Genomic DNA, 22589 nt, shown 5'->3' with positions numbered 1-22589 from the left:
TACAGTAGATACAAAACAAGCATTCAACAGCAAATGGCTGAATGCAAGGTATAAGCAATTTTAGGTGGGTGGATTTGTCATTTTGAACATCAGTATGGAGGAATGCAACATCCATTATTTTACTGGCATTGAAACAGGATGATGTTAGTTTATCGGACATTTGTACTCCAAAAGCGCCTTAATGACAACAGGAGGAAAGTAATACAGAACGGCGTCAGGTCTGTTTCAGTAACCCTGTAACAGCAAAACACTGATTAGTGGAATTAACTTGGGAGTTGACTGTGTCAGGAAGCCCTCATCTTCCTGACGCAGACAGCCACAAGCCACAAGCCATAAGTAGCCAATGTAGACCCTCTAATTGGGGTTCTTTTGCAGAAGCATGTCTGCCCTCTTGTGACAAAACTCAGAATTCACATAACTTATGGGACAAATAACATTGGCCTATTACTGGATATTTTAAATTTCAACAAAAAAGGCAAACAGTGATCCAATTTATTTTATTTTACATCCTAAACTATAGTAGAGTGTGAAATGTGTCTAAATGTGGACTTTCATTAAAGTATTGCTTCTTAATCTCTTTGTGATACTAAACACAAATACCTGACACATCAGTCAAAAGGCAAAAGCATTTTTATTTCATGTGTTTAACAGTTTAACAAGCATTCAGTTAGTGGAACACTTCAGCTGATCATCCACACTGGAAAGCAGTCAACACCACGGCAATAGCTACAATATGATCACGTGGGTAGAGACATTAATTTAACAAAAATGTAAAAAAAAAAAATCATTTTCATAAAAGGATCAGGGGCTTGACACCCACTCCTTCATATTATTTTGTGATTAAAAGCTGCTTCTTCTTGTTGCCAAATCTGTATTTTATGGATTAGACAGTCTTGCAAAGACTGGTGAACCTAAGCTAGAAAATCCTTGATCAATTCAGCTTTTTTGCTGGTCTGAAAGTCACTTCCCCTTAGCTTACACTAATGCAAGCGCTGGTGCCAAGAGTGAGGAAGCCAATGCTGCGTGTCTAAGCCAATCATTACAAAGCAGTGCTTTTCCCCTAGTGAATCTTCAGGTCCTTGGCCACAAGCATGGCTGTGACTGGGTGCATTGCGGATCTACACTTCAGAAAGGTACTGACAGTCTGCTCACTGTACTTGTCAAAAATGTACAGCTCTCTGAAACAAAAGAGAAAAAACAAATATAAAGTAAATCACAATATAAAAGTAAAACCCAAATAATAATATCTATGAGTTTATAGAAGCTAAATCAGTTAGTGTAACTGTTCATTAAATAGAGAGCAGCACTTGAACTTTGAAACATTGAAACTAATGTTAAATATACTTTGCCTGTAAATATGTCTACCAATAATTCAAACTGGTCAGAGGTGTTACCTGAAAAGCGGGCGCGTAAACTTCATTCTGCCTTGCTCAGTAGCCATCTGGAGGGCCAGAGGAACTGCCTCATCCCACTTAGCACGGACACAAACACGCAGCCATCTGCAGCAAATGCAAAAAAATAAAATGTAATTAAATACAGTATGACTATATTTCATGTGACATCATCCAAAACAGGTAACCGAGGGGTGATCACGTACTTATCATGTATTTCTAATATACATAACCCAACTTTACAAGACACCCAATAGTATGGTATATGATTGGACCCGATATTCCATGTTAAAGATATTGAATGTAATTACTGTTTATTTATCACACACTCAGCACTAATTCATATTAAACTTATGATGAACTGGCAGAGCAGTTTAAAACAAATATAATACCAAACACAAACACACATGCTCTCCATTTCACATCTGAGGAGATAAGCACTTTAAGAGACATCATATATTTTGAAAAAACTAAACACCTGTACATACCTGAATCTTATTTCAGAATTTTTGACAGCGTTTAAGTTGTACACCTCCTGCATCCTCTTGACGTGTGACAGCGGAATTGGGTCCTGTAACAAACACAAATGATTTATAATAAACCACACAAAGGGTCCTCCATAAAAAAACAACTTGGTATGAAAGTCCAAAGTTTCAGGTTGTACACTTAAATAAAACTATGAACATAATAATTCACACTTGGCTCCAGTAACGTTACTTGCTTATTAATAAAGTGCTTTTAAGGGTTAGGATCATATCCAATTGAATTGGTTCCAGGGGTCCATCGGATGTAAGAATATATATTTCCTGCCAAGAGCTGAATTTACTATTTTAAAGCCATAATAAAATATGTATTAACATCAGTTTCCATCAGTACTGTTCAGTTAGTAGCAGCGTGTGTAAATGAGGTCCATTGGGTAGAAGGTGGTATTGCATTTACAGGACTGGATACGACAGTTTGCGATGTACATAATCAAATCTTTAACAGCTAAACTGTTAAACTAACCACACAGTGTTTCACACCCTGAAACATAAAACACCTTGAAAATCAAGCAATACAACACTTATGATGACCCGACACAATTTTCTGCCTGAACCTACACCTTACCTCATGCAGCAACAGGGCAAGGAACTCAATCACTTGATGTGAAGACAGCTTCTGCAGATCAGCTGCACTGAAAGAGCTCAAGTCAGCTTCGCTTGCCTCGAGGAAAACACAAATAAGTACATGAATATACAAACATAGGAAACACATAAAAAAGGTTTCTGTTTAGGGATCATTGTGTTTTTAGAAGTCGGTGTTTTTTCATATCAGTATCAGTTGTTATTTGGCACCATAATTAAAATGATATTAGAAAAATACTAAATTTCACGAGTATATTTCTCATATTTGTTGCACAACTTTGCAAGGACCCCAATATTATGGCAAACCATTGGACTATATTATCTATGGAAAATATACTAAATATGTCATTTTTAATTCTTTTCTCCTGAAAATGTGAAAGTTTAAGTCAAAACGTTATCAACGTCTATTAACAAAACATACTATTCATACTACACACAGTACATGTGTGTTCAACAAAATAAAACCACTGGTAAATTAGATTGCAATCCACAATGAAAACCATGCTAACCTTGATCCATCTCTTGCTTAAGGCAATGCAGGCTTCTGCTAATGTTGTGTCATATCTGTGGAAATACATCCATGGTTACTGCTTAACATTCTTTTTTAAAAATTACATTCATACCCACAATTACATATTATTGAGCATCAGGAAGCACACAATTGGCATCCCTACAACACGTTCATTTCACTATGCTATACCAACCAAGGAAATAATGAGTTCTCCCCCCATTACCAAGCATGTATTTACTACAGCAAGTCCTGTAATAAAACACTAGCTACAGTGAACCAAATGCAATGAAATACATCCCCACCTAGTACTGCTAGCCAGCAAGAAGTGTGGTTTTCATGAAGAAAGTTACTTACTGTGGTTTTACTGGAGGCATGCCAGGGGTATGCATCCAACCATTCCAGTCTACTTTATTGAGAATGTCAACCTGGTAAGAAATCCAAACTGTAAACAAAACTGTATCTGGATTAAGTTTAGATACAAATATTGAGGTGAACGAACTAAAAACTGAGCACAATACAAGAAAGTATATGTATTTGTTCTGAATTTAAACAGTTAGTAATTTATTTGATGAATGAAAATATATGAATACCCTACCTTGTCCTTGAAATATGTATACAGGTAGTTTTTCCAGTCATCTGTGGTGACACTGCTATAGGCAAACATCTGAATGTAGGACTTGACAAAACCCATAAACACCTCTGTCAAAAACAAAATAACAATGTAGTAATTATACGCTGCCATTATCAGGAAGCCATCCAGAGGCATTCCTGCAAAGAGATTCATTGTTACTGATACATAACCTTTTTGAGGCTCCGCTTGTTAAACACTGCCAGAAATGCAGGTTTAAATACTGTCTAATTAAATAATACTCTGTAGTAAATCAGCCAATAAGAGAACTTAAAAGTTTTGGCCCCAATGATCAATTGTTTTCATTGAATTTTTCTCCTTTTGAAATCCAGTGTACAGGCAAATCTAAGATTCTGTATAATCAAGTGGAAGCTGTATAAACAAAATGTATTTAATACTGAATTTCTGCCAGGCCTGTTTCACAGCACGGCTGGCCTATATGCACAACTACAGCCTTCCAGGTTACCTGGCCCCCCAAGCAGCTCCTCGAGATGGTAAAGCAGAGCGAACCCTTTTTCATAGGGCACCGAGGAGAAGGCGTCATCTGTATTCACTTCACTCAGATCAGGAACAAGGTTGGTCAGGGGGCTCTTTGCTCCAAATGTGTTGATCTGAAGCAGAAAACAATTATTTAGGTTGACAAACACCTGCTATAGAGGTTTGCAGTTGACAATTTGTGGTTATAAACAGTTTGCCTGGTAAGGTGTTGTCTTTTAAAATGTATTTATTTAAAATAAAAATGAAAACCCTCACACATTTACAGCCTGACTAACTTACTGAATCCTGCAGCTCCTTCCAGCCTCCCATAGCTTTGAACTGCCTGAACGGTTCATTTAACATACGGCCCGCAATCATACGCTCCAGGTAGACTGTATGGCCTTCGTTTAACCTGATGGAGAAACAAACTTGTATGTTAATCATGCAGGATTACTTCTTGTTTTCTGTTTTAATTCCTGCAGCCATAGCAGCCTGGATTGAAGTTTCATTGGATCCTACATAGAAGCGAGGTTGATTCCGGATAGTGATGTATAGACCAGATGGGTGATATAAGAAGTAGGAGGCAGCATCTACTCTGTTTGCATTTAAAATATAATGGCCAGCGTGCAGCCAGTTTGTTGGCGAATTCAAAAATCACTGTTAACTACAATATTTGTTATCCCCTCAGGAACACACAGCAATCTTTAGTGTATTTTTAATGTTCTTGTTGCCCCAAAACGTACCAGAAGTGCTCCCATGTTTTGTTGGTCACCAGGTTGCCCGTCCAGCTGTGGGAGATTTCATGTGCAATTACCTAGAGAGAAAAACAACGACAATCAAAGCGCTGCGATAAGTATCAGACAGAACTAGAACACAACAAAGCATGCTTTTAACCAGAGTGTTTGAAGCTCACAACTGCAGCCGATTACTTACATTGGATAAGGATCGGTCTCCAGCCTGAAACAGAAACAAAAAAACATTATCCCTTGTTCAACCTAAAAAGAAATCTGTGTCCTTTTCATCTTTCATCATAAATTAAGTTACTTGAATTTCTCAATTCACCAGCTATTACACACTCAAAATAACCCTGTTGTAGCTATTGCATCTACATATATCAAAAGGATGTTACTGCATGGAAATGAAAAATCTATAATTATAGTGGCTGCTTACAGTCACCATATCCTCTTCCATTGAAGGAACTGGTAAAAATGGTAAGAAAAAAATGGTGACATCCTTTAAACTGAAATAAACAGACAAGAAACCCTTTTTTTTTTTTAAAAGGCAAGCATTCTTCAAATAAACCTTGTAGGGCAATTATTTCTTTTTTTACAGAAACAGGGTTTTCATTTAGAATAAGACTTCTGTCTTACCAGCAGGGTTGGGGTTACAAAGGTGAGACAGGGATTCTCCATACCACCATAAGGGAAGGAAGGAGGAAGCACCAGCAGGTCATACTGTCCCCACACATAGGGCCCAGCCAGCTGTTCAGCAGTCTTCAGCATGGCTTCAGTCTGGAAAAAAAATGTGAAATTCAGGTTTGAAACTGAATAGATCAATACTCATCCATAACTTCAAAACTCTCAATCAGAATTCTAAGGTTAAACTATAAGAAACCGGCATGATAGGTCTGTGTTTAATCATGCTCCAGGATAATGGTGTTGTCATCAGGGACAGAGAGATTGATTTTAAACAACACTTAAACATAACCCACCTCAGCAAACTCGTAGGCTGCGAGATCCACCAGCTCCTTCTCCGACCACACCCTAGTTCTAGGTCCAATCTCTCTGAAATAAAAAGATAAAATCAGATGTTTTAAACTCATACTTGGAGTTCAGAACAGATGCAAAATTTTATTTCTCGGGCTGCCTTGCCTACACTAATGAAGAACTGAGAAAGTATGTAAATAAATTTACCAGAAAAATGGTAACGCAAAATGCTTGACGTATATGGGCATTTAATCTATGGGTAAAACCACAGCTTTTATTATAAGCTTTCGCAGAAGTGTTATATTCTCGAGGTACAGACAATCTCTGTTTAAAATATTCTTGAAAACTAACAAATCGACAGTGGTCTAGTCTGGCCAGTATCAATTCAGCTTTGCTGCTGGGGTCTGGTAAGCTTGTATGACTGCAAACAGGACGTGCAATTGCAGAAAAGCAACATAGGTCATCCATTGGGGGGTGCTGAAGTAAGGGACCAGGGAAATAACAATCAGAACTGTAGCAAGATAGCGAGACCATACAGCTATGAAGGACTGATCTGACTTTAATTAACTTTCTTAGGTGATGCACTGAGATGATGCACCACTTCTTTACCTTCAGAATTAAGTTTGGGTTTTTTTTTTTTTTTTTACTTTCACTGTAGCACATGTTGATGAAGGCGTTGGCCAAAACTTTGGCTACTTGATGTTACTTATTGTTTCAACTCAAACTGCTGTAGCAAGACATTAATAAGAAGTCATCTTGACAGCTTCCAAATATATACTACGATAATAAAGAAGACCTTCATCTTACTGTACATAGAACCACATATTCTCAAATTCAACCAAACATACTTGAACTCACCTGCTCTCTAATGCACCAACTACAATAGCAATCAAGTAAGATGGCATAGGCACCTATTTAATAAGAAAATATACTGTTAGATTAAACATACTCGGGTTTTCATCCCAACTTCTGTACAACTTTAGAATTACTTTACAGTAATTTCTAAATGGCTAGATAAGAGCCATTACATTATTATTCCCACTCTTTTCAAGGGCTGTGTTCATTTGCAATATTCTCTTTCACTGTCTGTAACTTTGTCAGTATGAAAGCAGCAACACTGGTATTTAGGTGTCTGTCTGCATGTTAACCAAAGCCTGAAGAATATCTCATCCAATTAACATACCATTAGTTTATCTGTTATTCAGCTAAGACCATAAAAAATGCAACATCTTTAGTTTCAGGGCAGCAGTGTGGAGTAGTGGTTAGGGCTCTAGACTCTTGACCGGAGGGTTGTGGGTTCAATCCCCAGTGGGGGACACTGCTGTTGTACCCTTGAGCAAGGTACTTTACCTAGATTGCTCCAGTAAAAACCCAACTGTATAAATGGGTAATTGTATGTAAAAATAATGTGATATCTGTATAATGTGAAATAATGTATAATATGATATCTTGTAACAATTGTAAGTTGCCCTGGATAAGGGCGTCTGCTAAGAAATAAATAATAATAATAATAATAATAATAGTTTCATAGTGCTAAACATGCAATTCATTAAAAGGTTTATTCATCTTATTTTGCGATTCTTTCGTTCACCACAGATACATGAATTAAACTGTTAGCACCACTGTTCCAGGTGCAAAATGATAGACAGGCCGAAAAAGCCTGGTCTATAAAGGCTTAAGGTCTGTTATCAAGAAGGGAAAAAAAAACACAAACATTTTCAATAATTGTCTTTATTAGCTATTCTATCAAATATATGTCACCCTACCCCTGCTCTAAGGGCACTAGCACTTACAGCTTGCCTGAATCGGTAGATGGTCCTGCTGCTGTCCTTGGGGTCAGCCTCCTGGCCATCCCTGACAGCACTCATAACAGCCACCAACTCCTTTGGCACGGAGACCTGGTTCAAAGAGAAAATCCCTTTTGAGCAACATATAAACCAAGTGACATGATGACAAACTACAGATATAGAAAGTATAATGCCCTTAATACTGTAAATGTACTGTAGAATGTTATATGTTACATAAACAAGACAAATACACGGTTTTACAAAAACGTGTCTCCGCTTGATACACAAAGGACATGCCAAAATACATGGAACAGAAAATTCCAGACATGAACCGAAGGCTATTAACTACTGACAGAGAAATTGGGACATTTTGTGCCCATTATTTTAGATATCAGATGAGTAATTAGGATGGCTCCTGATTAAATCACGACTGTTGTAGTAAATATGAGCCTGTACTATAGTTACTCAAAGTTTAAATCAAATCTATGTAAATGTTTATTTGTTGGTGTGGCAAAGTGCCCCGCCCCTGTGTGCATTTGTGTGATCTGTGTTGTATGTTGGATGTTGCGTGTGTTAATGTTGGTGTATAGATTGGTACACGGGATATAAACGGGTCTGTGTTTCACGTGTATTTAAAAAGTGTAGATTTGTATTTAGGCACGAGGAGGGCACAAATCACTTCACGTGCTGGTTAAATGTAATATGTGAACACGGGGTTTCACGTAATGAATTCACGTGCTGGGATTCAAGTGAATAATTAATTAGTAATTGAATCCCAGCACAACAGTATATATAGATACACATTTTCACTCAGTGGTTGTTGGGTGTTCGGAAGAGGAGAACGGGTGAGAGAGAGAGGAGAGTTAAAAGAAGTAAAGATCATAAATATAAGTGTTTGTTCTCACCGTGTTTGTTTGTCTGTCCGTGCACCGTTTGTTTAGTGTTAGTCCGTTTTGTATGTCTGTTTATTTTGGCGTCAAGTGCCGTGTCCTGTTTTGTGTTTTGTTGTTTCAAACCTTTTATTTTCTGTCTGTTATTAAATGCTGAGCGCAATCACGCGCTCAGCTTTACCAAAACCCCATCTCTCTGTTTATTTACTTCCTGCTTCTGGTCTGACGCCACCCACTCTGGCCGTCTTTGTGACACGTGGTGTCATCGTGGGATAACAGCGCCTCCAAGCGTCAGACCAGGAGAGGGGGTTTTGTGTTTAAAAAAAAAAAAAAAAACCACAGGACTGGTTTCAAAAAAAAAAAAAGTGAAAATGGAAGGCTGGAGAGACGGCTGCCGGGACCTGGAGGACCTCCTCGGGGGCCTCGAGGACCAAGGCTGGTGCATGGCCTGTGGAGTCTACGGACACACGGTGGCGATCTGCCCCTTCCAAGGTGAGGAGGAGGAGGAACCGGATAAAGAGGTGAAGGACAGGGAGGAGGAGTGCCGCCTAAGGGCCAGGCATCCACGGCGATGTAACAAGCCATCGCCGGGGTGCCTCCTCTGCGACCAGGATCACCTGTTCGCCCACTGTCCCTTCCGCAGCTATGGGGAGGAGCCTGAGCGTCCACAGACCAAGCGGGAGGAGCCTGAGCGTCCACAGCCCAAATGGGAGGAGCCCGAACGTCCTACGCCTGAGTGGGAGGAGCCCGAACGTCCTACGCCTGAGTGGGAGGAGCCCGAACGTCCTACGCCTGAGTGGGAGGAGCCCGAACGTCCTACGCCTGAGTGGGAGGAGCCCGAACGTCCTACGCCTGAGTGGGGGGAGCCCGAACGTCCACAGCCCAAGAGGGGGGAGTCGGTGCGTCCACAGCCCAAAAGGGAGGAGTCGGTGCGTCCACAGCCCAAAAGGGAGGAGTCGGTGCGTCCACAGCCCAAAAGGGAGGAGTCGGTGCGTCCACAGCCCAAAGGGAGGCAAGTCGGGGCTTCCACAGCCCTGGGACCCAAGCCACCAGCAGAGGGAAAATGCCTGCTGGTTCAGCCCCAAGGGCCGGAAGGGGAGGAGTTACAGGCCCAACCCCCTGGAAATTTTTGGGGGGGAGAGGGGCAGGAGGCTGGTGTCCCCCAGCAGCCTCTATTCATGCTGCTGAAGGCAGCACGGCGCGCACCAGCCCAGCCGCCACAGCGGAGGGAGCCAGCGCCGCCAGGAGCAGAGGAGCTGCCTCTGCCTCCGCCACCTCCACCGCTTCCTCCACTAGGAGCAGAGGAGCAGGAGCTGCCTCTGCCTCCACCACCACCAGGAGCAGAGGAGCAGGAGCTGCCTCTGCCTCCGCCACCTCCACCGCTTCCTCCACTAGGAGCAGAGGAGCAGGAGCTGCCTCTGCCTCCACCACCGCCAGGAGCAGAGGAGCAGGAGCTGCCTCTGCCTCCGCCACCTCCACCGCTTCCTCCACTAGGAGCAGAGGAGCAGGAGCTGCCTCTGCCTCCACCACCGCCAGGAGCAGAGGAGCAGGAGCTGCCTCTGCCTCCACCACTTCCAGGAGCAGAGGAGCAGGAGCTGCCTCTGCCTCCACCACCTCCAGGAGCAGAGGAGCAGGAGCTGCCTCTGCCTCCACCACCTCCAGGAGCAGAGGAGCAGGAGCTGCCTCTGCCTCCACCACCTCCAGGAGCAGAGGAGCTGGAGCTGCCTCTGCCTCCACCACCGCCAGGAGCAGAGGAGCTGGAGCTGCCTCTGCCTCCACCACCTCCAGGAGCAGAGGAGCTGGAGCTGCCTCTGCCTCCACCACCGCCAGGAGCAGAGGAGCTGGAGCTGCCTCTGCCTCCGCCACCGCCCGGAGCAGAGGAGCAGGAGCTGCCTCTGCTGCCCGTACCTCCGCAGGGAGTACGGTGGCTGGAGCCCCAGAAAGGGGAGCTGCCGGCCACGAAGAAGGGGGACGAGGTCTGGAGACCACTTTCCCCAGCAGCAGTTTCGCTGCAGGAGTTCTTGTGGCCGGAGCCCCACAGGAGGGAGCTGCCGGCTACGAAGAAGGGGGAGGTCGGGGGACCACCTGCCCCCGCAGCTTTTTCGCTGCAGGACGGGACCAACAGGCTGTCAGCCGTGCCACTACCGGCAGGGGTGCTGACAGCATTGCCAGCCAAGGGCCCACTGAAGCCTCCCTTCCCAGCCCGAGACTTTGTTCTGGACTGCTGGGTTTTTAAGGGGGGAGGTGGCCGTTGAGGCCATGTGTGCTGCGCACAAGGGGGGGTATATGTGGCAAAGTGCCCCGCCCCTGTGTGCATTTGTGTGATCTGTGTTGTATGTTGGATGTTGCGTGTGTTAATGTTGGTGTATAGATTGGTACACGGGATATAAACGGGTCTGTGTTTCACGTGTATTTAAAAAGTGTAGATTTGTATTTAGGCACGAGGAGGGCACAAATCACTTCACGTGCTGGTTAAATGTAATATGTGAACACGGGGTTTCACGTAATGAATTCACGTGCTGGGATTCAAGTGAATAATTAATTAGTAATTGAATCCCAGCACAACAGTATATATAGATACACATTTTCACTCAGTGGTTGTTGGGTGTTCGGAAGAGGAGAACGGGTGAGAGAGAGAGGAGAGTTAAAAGAAGTAAAGATCATAAATATAAGTGTTTGTTCTCACCGTGTTTGTTTGTCTGTCCGTGCACCGTTTGTTTAGTGTTAGTCCGTTTTGTATGTCTGTTTATTTTGGCGTCAAGTGCCGTGTCCTGTTTTGTGTTTTGTTGTTTCAAACCTTTTATTTTCTGTCTGTTATTAAATGCTGAGCGCAATCACGCGCTCAGCTTTACCAAAACCCCATCTCTCTGTTTATTTACTTCCTGCTTCTGGTCTGACGCCACCCACTCTGGCCGTCTTTGTGACAGTTGGTGACAATTAACAGGAGCCTACTTCCCTGAGAAGTTTAGTGGAAAGTCTACTGGGAGTACACATTGCACCAAGCACAGCCTCTCTGTGACTCTTTACGACTAAGTGGAAGCTTCTGCCTACTCTTTCAGCAACTGCTCATTGCTGCCTCTCTATAATACCCTTTTGTGAAGTCTAAAATGTTCTCTATTATACTGTTTAGGTATTGATAAAACAGTGTGTACTGATAAAGTGTTGTGGTATACAACTGTAGCCTGATAAGAGAGGTGGCTTATGCTAGGGCTGTGTTGTGTTCTCAGAATAACACACCTGAGCATAGTAGGTATGCTTCACAGATGGTGTGTCCTGACATGGGATCATGGTCCGGCAATGGGTAGCCTGAAAAAAAATAAATAAATAAATAAAAAGAAGCAGTTATACAAATATAATGATCTAGATCCAAACATAGAGCTGTAAAGCATAGCTTAGTTTAACAACCTTCACTGCAATTCATACAGGTATTTAAAAACAATTTTACTCTCCTAACTCCTAAATGTGACTCCGAGTCTGTTTTTGGGAGCCTTTTTACCACAACTGAGTCCCAACCCCCACCCATTCCCTTTTAATTGAATCTTTAACAAACCAAGGGGATAATGATTTAATATATTCCAAAAATAGAGGTGCTGTAAGGGTTTTATGTTTTTGTTTACACTATTTAGTCATAGAACTGGACCAAGTTCAGTAAGGCAAGTTTAGATAAAGGGTGGAGAATCCAGACCAATATGGATTGTTAATTTTGCTTCTCATGTGGTATTACTAGTATGGATTCCAGCAGCTTAAAGGGTACATCAGCACTCATGAAAAATAAACAAACTATCCCACCTTGCTGTTCCAAATGTATTTGGTCATTGTATAATAATCTGTATGCGCCCAAACTTCTGCATAATGCCACACTGCTATGTCCAAAATCACTGTTCTCGAGCATCTCTGAGACGAAAAACATGACTTCCGCATGTACCCTCACATGTGCTCTGTAACACACCGGCGCATGTCCAGTGAAGCGTTGTATAAGCTATATTACCTCCGTGTGGAAACACACTAGTCTGTGTGACAAACATGGTCACTCTAATTTTCCATAAGGAAAGAACTTATACCTGCTTTTGTTTTGTGTAGTAGGCATTTTTCACACTGTACATGTTTCCTTTGCATGTTGTATTTTGATGTATTATTATGATTAATGTTGCATTCAATAAAATAAACAAATAAATAAAAAACGTCTGTGCTGTGTAAGTGGTTGCAGGTAAAAGAAAACCAAGACAGAGTAGTTCTCATTTCCAACTAATGAAGGGACCTACCCGCAATTATAGCAGCACTGTGTTATTTCAATATACACCCCCAAAGTCTTAGATATAGATACATGTTAATTCTGAATCAGCTGGAGCTATATCTAAGACTTTGGGGACATATACTGAAATAACACAGTGCTGCTAGAATTGTGGGTAGGTTTTACTGTTCATGTAGTGCTGATGTACCCTTTAATTCAAGATAAAACCAGCTGTAATGTTCATCACTGAGCAATAAACAGGCGTTCCAGTCAACTTATGGGTTGGCTCAGCCTTGATAATGAAGGATCAGAGTGCATGTTCATGACAGATTTACTGCAGATTAAGGTACAGGAACCTTTGTCCTTTCATTAGATATTTCAAAAACTGATTTATAGCAACTAAATCCACTGAGATCAGCAAGAAAACCAATGACCCTTAACCCCAGTTTGAGAGAGATGCCATTACTAAAAAGATCAAATTCCATATCTAGTTTTTTTGTCAATAACAAATTCATTACAGAATGCGGGGTCCAGTTCCAGTGACCTGGCCCACTGAACAAAAATAAATAAGTCTTTACATTTTATTTTGCACATCATGTTCAGCAGCAGTTACTGGTAGATTGGGCCTACAGCCGAGGTCCATTTACACAGTACCCATGTCTGTGGTACTGAAGGAAGGGGGTGTGGTCTAGGTGTCATACCTGGCACTGACTGAAGAGATAGGGGTGCTTCTTCCCTGCTGTCTGCTCAGGGGTGAGCCACTGCAGTGCGGAGGCTTGTGGCGAGGTCTCATAAGACACTTCAACGATCACGTGCTGACCCCTGAAACAAGGCACATCTCCCAGTTACATATATGCTTAAGAAATGGCTGTGTGAAACTAAACATGCAAATACTGTTACCCTTTAGGTTGCTTAATGGTCCCTTAAGGTTCCAAAATGTCCTCATGCAAACACTAGACCAGTGCCTCATTAAATTCATACTCATTTTCAAAATGAGAACTGAAAATGAAGCTGCTGCCTTACAAAAAGTCTCTGGCAATACAGTACATAGCAGTACATAGCACACAAACATTTGTTGCCTAAGATCTGAAGACGGGTATCCAACAATCATTTTTTGTAAGTGGTAATATTGATAACAAATAAGGGATAACTGTATGTGTGTGTGTGTATATGTATGTATGTATATATATATATAATGACTACATTTCCCAGAATGCCATAGGATTAACAAAACCAGGGGGGAGGCATCTGGCTCCACTGTAATTTGGCAAGGGAAACCCTGCAGTCAGGGCTGTCTGTGTGAAGCTTGTGTGGTTGGAACAAAAAATAAATAAATAAAAGTAAATAAATAAATACATACATACATACATACATATATACATACATACATACATACATACATACATACATACATACATACATACATACATACAAGATACTGTGTGAACCTTAAAGTGTCTTCTGAGAGTTTTGCAACCGGTAAATGGCTTAGCCGTCAGGGTTTATATTTGAGGGTTCCTGCCTAAAGAAGCTTTGCCACCACAAAGCAGCAATGTTGAAATGCACACTTACCTGGACAACTCAAACGGAAGGGTGATCTCCAGGGGGGAGCCATTGAAGCTGTGTGCCGTTCCCAAAGTAAACTTGGCATCCTGTCCATTGGCTGTAACTTTGTTTATTTTCAGGTCCTTTGTGTCCAAAATCTGAAGGTAAACATAAAAATGCTATTAAACTTGAAAAAAGAAGAAAGCTACTAAATATAAATATTTCCCTCTTATTTTTTTATTTTTTATAACAGTTTTCTTCATACAGTAAGATGGCAAACTTGTGCAAATCTAATGCATCCTCAACAATTAAATTAATGTTTGTAAAAGATGTTGGAATAGCCAAGTATTACACAACATAAAGCTACACAGAAACAAAGGTGAAGGTGAAAGTGCAAAAATGAACAGCAAAATGTAGAACAGCACAAGTCAAAGAAATAGATGGAAATGTAAAATGAAGATGAGAAGGCTAAAGACAGACAAATGACAGTAAATCCAGTAACCTGTTACACAAAGGAGCCACCAGCTCGAATTAAAAAAAAAAAAAAAAAAAAAAAAAATGAATTTGCTAAAACTGTAACAAACACATCAACTGATAGAGCCTTTAAAAAATATGATCAAAAGGACTATAGTCCAAGGCTCAAATAATATTATTGCACACATTGCAGGTTTACTTCCCAGCTCATTGACCAACTTATTGCACAACCCTGTCACAGGTCCGTCTAACACATCTCATTTTAGCTACTGTATAAGGAAGGCAGTAAATACAATTCAATTCGCTTCCAATATATAAACCAGAAAAGTAGGACTTAAAAAAGAAACTCTTAATGACTTAAGGTAGTAGTGGCCTATTTATTCAAGGAAGCTCTGTATTTGTGTTTATAGTACATGATGAATATTTCTATCAGAAAGTTATCATTGAGTAATGATGTGGAAGTTTACTAATGGCAAGTAGTGACTAAAATACTGAATAATAATAAGACTTACATTCTGCAGTTTAAGAAAAAGTTCATCATGCAGTATCATAATTATATACCATTGTATCAAGTTAATTCACTTGAATTCGGAAAGACGCGGTCTGTGATGATGTAAGTATTTATCGTCACAAGCTCAGAAAGGTGGCCTGCTTGAAAACCTTCAGTAGCCATTAGAACACTGAAAAGTGTTTTTAAATGTAATTCTGAAATCGCTAATCTGAAGCATTCTAAACAATTAATGTTTGCTTTTTTTAATAATTTATTACACAGAATATAGTCATGTGATAAATATCACAGGACTATTACTTAGTTATTGAAAAGCTAGATGACACAACCATTTGTTCTCCCCCCATTGACGACCTGTATACTGATGCAGTAGGTTTTGCCAACAGCTGATTAATTGCTTTAAAACACATCAGTGCGTCTTTATCTTTTATAACTCAATCAATTAATCAATATTTATTTTATATAGTGCCTTTCATAGTGGACCACCATCACAAAGCGCTTTACAAGATAGTGAGGAACAATGCATAATACATTAAATACAGTGAAATACAGGGCATAGTACATTAAATACAACAGTATAAAAAACAATGCAAATACATTAAATATAGGCATAAAAGCTACTGTAGCGTGCACGCACACACACACCAGTATCCAGCCTTAGCCCTGAGTCACCACATATTATCAAGGCAAGAGGCTGCATTATCAGGTATGCCACTTCAAAGGTCAGTTTCGAAGGCAGAACTTTGTATGGTTAAACCAGAAGCCTCACCATTTCCCCAAAGGCCCTTGCATTATTTCAAACTATAAACGGTTGGATACGCCTGCTGTGTGCACCACTCATTATTGTATAAATGGGCTATCCTTCACATGACAAAAGAATGTGCTTTGCAAACACCAGCCCTGATGTACACTTCTATTCAGTAATATGTAAAAACTCTAGTTCCCTTTTGCAAGTCAGTTTCAGTCACAAAGGGCAGCTACAGACTTTGACAGCTCAGGGCTGACAGAAGGTCACTGCTTGGAAGGAGATTATTTATCAAAAACACCCCAGAGGGCTGATGTTTCACTAGAAACAGTCTGATAAAGGAGTGTAAGATGGGAATCAGGGGGAATGATCACTCGGCTCTGCACAGCCATTCAGATACCTTACAGACTCGTCATTTTGAAGCAGTGCTGTCCGGTTTGGTCATGGTTGGTCTTCGGGACAAAAACCTGGTAGAAGGTTTTTTTTTTTTTGTATTTTCTGTTAATGTTATAATATATACTGTAATCTATTTTGAGATGTAAATTGTGAATTGCGTGCATTAAATGTTTTTTTATACAATTAAAAATCAGTAATTGCTACAAATGTAAGTACAAGTAAAAGAAAAATCGATTCCATCTATCAAATACTGTAATCTGCTCTCTCTAAATGTCTTCAAACTCTACTGAACACAATGCATACTGATAGTGGTACACAGTCCTTCAAATTATTCTGAAACACAATGCCTACTGATAGTTGTACACAGTACGCAGTATGGATTCTTGCCCCTCTTGTGTTTGGTTTTCCTTACAATTTACACTAAACTAATAAAAACATTATAAAGAAATTTAAAGCACTTTTTAAATGAATTGAGAATCAAATTTCAACAACAGCTTTAAAAGTCAAAAAGGGCTTCAAGATTCAACTTGTGGACATTCAGAATTTAAGTAATCTAATCCATCCTTTTTGCTTATACAGTAACTTGTACAATTTCCTCCCACAAGCGATTAACAGTCAAATCCAGATGCTAAGGAATAGGCGTCTAACATTTCGTTCTGTCCATACACAGTAGGGAAGTATGAAATCAGGGCACTGTAACTAAACTATACCACTGTAACACAGATTGCGCTCACAAAGTGCCGCTTGTTCATTTTAAAGTCCACTCCACTAACTTGTTATAAAAAAAGTATATACTGTATATATTAATGTAGGAAAGTTCCCCAAAATATCAATTAATTTGAAGCCGTTTATATCAATGCAGCAGTATTCACAGCCATTAGCAATTTCGTGTATTCCACTTTTTGCATTATCTTTCTGTTGTGGCTGCTCAAACAGTTTATACAGTTTGCATTTGGAAATGTCGAACACGTATTTAAAAGTCTGCAATGAAATAACAGAATAAAATAAATAAATAAATAAAAATAAAAGTAGGATTCGTATCTGGGATGGCCGCGTTTGTGGACCGTACTCATTCACAATAATTCAATGACAATGCCACAATAGCAATACAGTATCAGCAAACATCACAAACACATTCTCATCATAAGCATTTGATACTATAGACCTTGATGTACTGCACATAGTTCACATATTATTGCTGTTAATAATTTACAGATTAATGAATTACATGCATATACGTTAGTCGGTATTATAGAAGAAAATAGACAAGGTTACCAGGCTAGAAAATGTGTCTTCCAATGCCTCTATAGTTAGAGCGACGTTCCCTTTAATAGCATGACTGTCGAAATCTACATGACAGCGCAGATTCAAGTGTTTGGTGGTGCACTTGGAGAAAGAAGCCAAGGAGCTGGGATCTGTCACTGCAGCCATGATTCAGTTCAATGAGGTTCTCAAGAAAGCACAGCTGCAGCCTTATACCATACATCCACGCGGGGCAGGGCAGTGCGCGCTGCTTACTGGGATTGTAGTTTTTACCGCCCCCAATCACTTTCGTGAACGGCACGATAACTACATTCCCCAGAACACACCGCACACACAAGATGTCCCAACAAAGAAACAACGGTGGCCGTGAATTCTTGTATTATTAAAATTAAATGAAACGAATATTGAAACGTAAATTACCTTTTTTTGTAATTCCGGAAATTCAAAACAACACTGCAGTACTGTGTGATGGCAAATGTTCAAAGATATGTGTACTCATCATGAAAGATATATCACGTATATATAAGCATAAGCATAGGCTTGCCGGCTCTGGGTTTATTTAGAAAGCGCAGACGTTACAATAAAATAAATAAATACATAAATAATAATAATAATAATAATAATAATAATAATAATAATAATAATAATAATAATAATAATAATAATTTGCATTGCTGCCTTTTCGATTTAATGCGATAATTGTTCAACTTCCGTGCTTTTCAACGTACTCTTTCAATGTTACGTTGTGTATTTTTGGTGCATTATTATAAAAGTATGGAGTTTGCTGCCTGTTTATCTCAGCAGCTGCTGATCGATGGCAGTCGCTGCTCGTTACCACAGGAGCTGCTGAATCGCCATGAACCCGCTTTGACAAAATCAGCAGAACACGTCTAGTGACTGGAAAAAGATAGATCTGCACATGCGCACAATGAGCAGGGGACACTGAATTCTATGTGAAACTGAATTCGATACAACACCGGCAAAAGCTTCCACACAGATCACTTAAAGAACACTTTAATTATTATTTTTTTAAATCCCACAATAATTGGCATTATTCCATTTCCATTAGTGGCTGGTGAACAAGGAATTCTAACTATTAATCTGCTTTTGTTTTAAAACTAGCATACAGGCAGGTTGCTTATCCTGTTATTTCTCATTCCTTTCAGCATTCTTGAAACTGACACGTGAAAAAATATGATATGAAAAAAAACACAGTTAACCCCCACAAATACAATGATGCTGACTTTCTTATTTTTGCAATGAGGTGCACGAAACAGGGTTTTAAATGTACTGACAGGTTAAACTGCAGTATCTTTTGCTTTAAGGAGTTTAAGGATACCAGAAGATCATTTTGAAATGGGGTTGCTTTTGCAATCTATAGAGGTTTCCATCTAAATCAGAGTCATGAAGATTGTAACCATTCTGAATCACATATTTGGTGTACACAAAATAATGTGTGTGTGTGTGTGTGTCTGCAAACGCAACACCTTTTTTAAAAAAAAAAATCTTGCAGTATGCATCCTTATCTACTGCAAACAAGTATTTTTAAGGACAGGGCTTCATGTCCTGTCCTGTATTCAAAGGCAGCCCAGCTAACATGCTGGCTTGTGAGGCTCAATTGATGTACTGTACTTCTATGCAGTTTTCAGGGGTGAGATGATGCTCAGTACTTTTTATAAATAGGCATTTTTTGTCTGGTTTGGCAGATAGCCCAAAACAGACCACATAATGCAATTTAGCTATGAAAAAAGGAACATTTATTAAATAAAGTGGTGTCTTTAACAACAGACGAGAACCGTTAAAATGAATATCTAACACGATTAATCAAAACATACTTTTTTGAAACATTCTGTAAATTACTTCTAAACTTTGTACTGTTTCTATGGCTTGGTACCTCATGATCATCCAGCAGATGGCTCCAGATCCACCAAATGTAACCGTGTCTTAGTATAATGAACAGTTTTGTGAGATACATTTTCTTTTCTTTTTGCTTTATTGAAACTTCTATTATAGAAAATAAAATAGATACAAATTCAGAATAAATACATTTTACTTTAAATACATACTGCATTGCGGAAAGTGAATGGTCTTATTGGATCTGTAAATAAACCATTCTGCAATAAATAAATAAATAAATAAATAAATAAATAAATAAAATAATGATAGTGATAATGTGCAGTCAGCATTTAAAAAAAGAAAGATACCAAAAGAAAATGTGAAAAACACAAGTAGATTTCTAAAAGACACCCTAAAAGTCAGTTGTGAGCACTATAAAGTGTGCGTCACACTGAGAGTATTGGATATATAAAGAGAATGGCTTTTCCCAAACGTGATGAAACTTGCTACGGACATTCATTAGTACAAGTTTGTTGAGTGTAAAGAGGTATCTGTCCCTGTCCGACTGTCTGTCTGTATGTTACACTTTTACCTATATCTAGAGAACCTCATGTCCAATTTGATGAAACAATCTTTAGCACCAGTTAATGGAGGAACATCATTTGGGGATATATGGAGGCACTCTGTCTGTCTCAGAAACGCTTATTGAATTATGATAAAAACTGGATCTTAACCTTCTTTAATTGAACGTATAATGATCATGAGGTTCTTGTTTTGTTTAACAGCAGCTACGTATTCTTATTCCCAATAAAAAATCAATTAATTAAAAAAAGTCTTTGCAAAGGCATCGCTGGCCTATGTATTCCTATTCCCAATATAATAATAATAATAATAATAATAATAATAATAATAATAATAATAATAATAATAATAATAATAATAATAAACAATTCTTTTAGAATTTGAATTCTGCTGTCACTTCTCTGATGAAGTGCAAAAGAAGCAGCTGTCAGAGGCAAGCCTCAGGACTGTGAACCAAGATAAGAGGTACAGTATATAATACTCTTCAAATATTTCATTATCCACTATTTTGAAACTGCTGACAACACTAACCACACAGCACTAGACTGCATGTTATTTTAAAACATTGCTTAAAGGTGTAGTAACCAGGGTTTTGAGAGCCACTTCCTTCCTTTTGCAGAGGAGAGGCCCTCTATACTGTAGCTTCAGAAGTAAGGCAATGTATTGGAAATATTGAACTGAAACCCAAAAGGATAGCACAATAAATGATCTAAACCTTAAATGTATGCTAAAACATATTAAAGAACGAGTAGCTCTTCAGCTGTACCTGGCACCGTTTCTTTCCCCATAGACTTACGTAACTCAAACTACTTTAGAATAGATTGCATTGTCCTATAAGACTGTAAGATGCATTCAATGCAGAACAGCAGCTTTAAAATGCATTAGAAACAAACCTCGGAAACAAGCAACAAGCTGGAATTAGAACTTGTATAAACTAAGTAAATAACCAGACTAACATTATATATGTGCTATACAGTTTCATAAAAGTGAGTAATGTTAGAATATTACCAATAAATTTGATAGGAGCGACCTCTAGTGGCACAAGGGTGTGATAGGTACTGTACCAAAGAGCTTTTCACCACAGTTGGAATTGGAGGCTTGTCTTCAGATGTTTTATGTCAGTGAGAAAACAAATTAACCTCTGAGATTATGTAAAAGTTGTTTTTTTGTTAGTACTGTCCCATCATTATTATTATAAGAAGGCTCTTATGAAAATAAGTTCCATTCTTATTTATGCTGTTTGATATTTTTTACTGTTGCATGGGTAAAATATAACACTGAGAATCATCACACTGGTATTTAAAAATGGAGGAAGTACTTGTTTAAAAAAAAAAGTTTAGTAATAATAATAAGGTTCCAAAAATAATAAAATGAGGAAAACTATATATAAATAAATATGGGACAGAACTTGTCATTTTTGTAACCATATTTAGCTGTTGTTTATACATTTGCTGTGTCTAATGGCACCACGATTCAGAAAAGTGTATGTGTAGTTGTAATACATGAACTTTGGGGGAGTACTATTGTTAGAACCTGGCCTGTTTTTGCAGTCTGTTCAAACTCTCACACCAGTTTGAGGGAAGCTTTATCTACAGTTAATATTAAATCTAATAAAGCAATTGCATACCCTCTTTATTTTGAAATAACTATTATTTGTTTAATTGCGAATAAGGTCACAGGGTAATGGATGGTGGCTAGACCCTTTCAGTGATGTTTTACAAGATAGATATTTGTAGTTATTGTTCTGAGCACAGCTTACAATAAATAGTTTTTTAATTACTGTCTATTTATGTTTAAATTAAAATGCTTTAAAACATCTAGTTTTAAAGAACATACAAAGTACAGAGACTATGAAAAGATCTAAATAGTGACTTGTATAAATACTGGAATGCTTCAACTCCTTTTAATTAGCCGCTGTTTATATCATTAAAATGGATCGCATTATAAAGATATGACCGACATAAGGATTTTGATAAATAGCTGATTATTTGATAATGAACTTTAGCAGAATCACAGTAAACACGCAAAAAAAGAGATATAAAGGTATAACATTAGTCATTTTTTATATATTATAAATGTTACACGCAAGTCTTTTTGGAACAAAGACAGTCATGTGAACACAGATGTGTGCCTGCCAAGTTTCCTGCAAATGAAAGGATATCCCTCCAGGAAGCAGGAAGGTGGATCAAATCCCCCACAGGGACCCTCGTTCTATATTGTTGTAAAATGTGGACAACACCCCTCTGCAGAGATATTGAAAAGGCAGAATGAAAAACTACAGACTATAAAAGGAAGATGTGGCAAAATAAAAATGCATGCACGCTACTGTGGTGTATTTTAAAAAGGTGCTAATCTTATTAACTACAGTTATTGTACTGTATGGATTAACTGTATAACAAAGCCATGGGAGAAAAAAATAGAAAAATACAGGAATTGCACATTAACAACAACTAGCAGTTACCATTTAAAAATATATATATTTGTTTCATGTAATA

At 39.1% G+C, this 22589-nt stretch overlaps 1 protein-coding gene across 1 annotated transcript; it reads right to left on the bottom strand.

The window, feature by feature from the left end:
- Window positions 1-612: 612 nt before the first annotated feature.
- LOC117419638 (leukotriene A-4 hydrolase-like) lies at window positions 613-17911 on the bottom strand. Its single transcript, XM_034032599.3, has 19 exons — window positions 17689-17911; window positions 14318-14448; window positions 13447-13567; window positions 11752-11820; window positions 7631-7735; window positions 6696-6748; window positions 5843-5915; window positions 5502-5642; window positions 5065-5088; window positions 4875-4945; window positions 4432-4543; window positions 4121-4265; window positions 3622-3725; window positions 3381-3451; window positions 3025-3079; window positions 2499-2594; window positions 1880-1962; window positions 1395-1499; window positions 613-1178 (listed from the first exon to the last, which is right to left on the bottom strand). Exons 1-19 carry the CDS (start codon window positions 17842-17844, stop codon window positions 1061-1063), a joined length of 1833 nt encoding a protein of 610 aa, XP_033888490.3. The 5' UTR covers window positions 17845-17911; the 3' UTR covers window positions 613-1060.
- Between the last annotated feature and the right edge of the window lie 4678 nt (window positions 17912-22589).

Source organism: Acipenser ruthenus, chromosome 14 (genome assembly GCF_902713425.1).
Source record: "Acipenser ruthenus chromosome 14, fAciRut3.2 maternal haplotype, whole genome shotgun sequence".
Taxonomy (NCBI): domain Eukaryota; kingdom Metazoa; phylum Chordata; class Actinopteri; order Acipenseriformes; family Acipenseridae; genus Acipenser; species Acipenser ruthenus.
The sequence above is the reverse complement of the archived record's forward strand: the minus strand, read 5'-3'. Positions and strand labels throughout refer to the sequence as shown.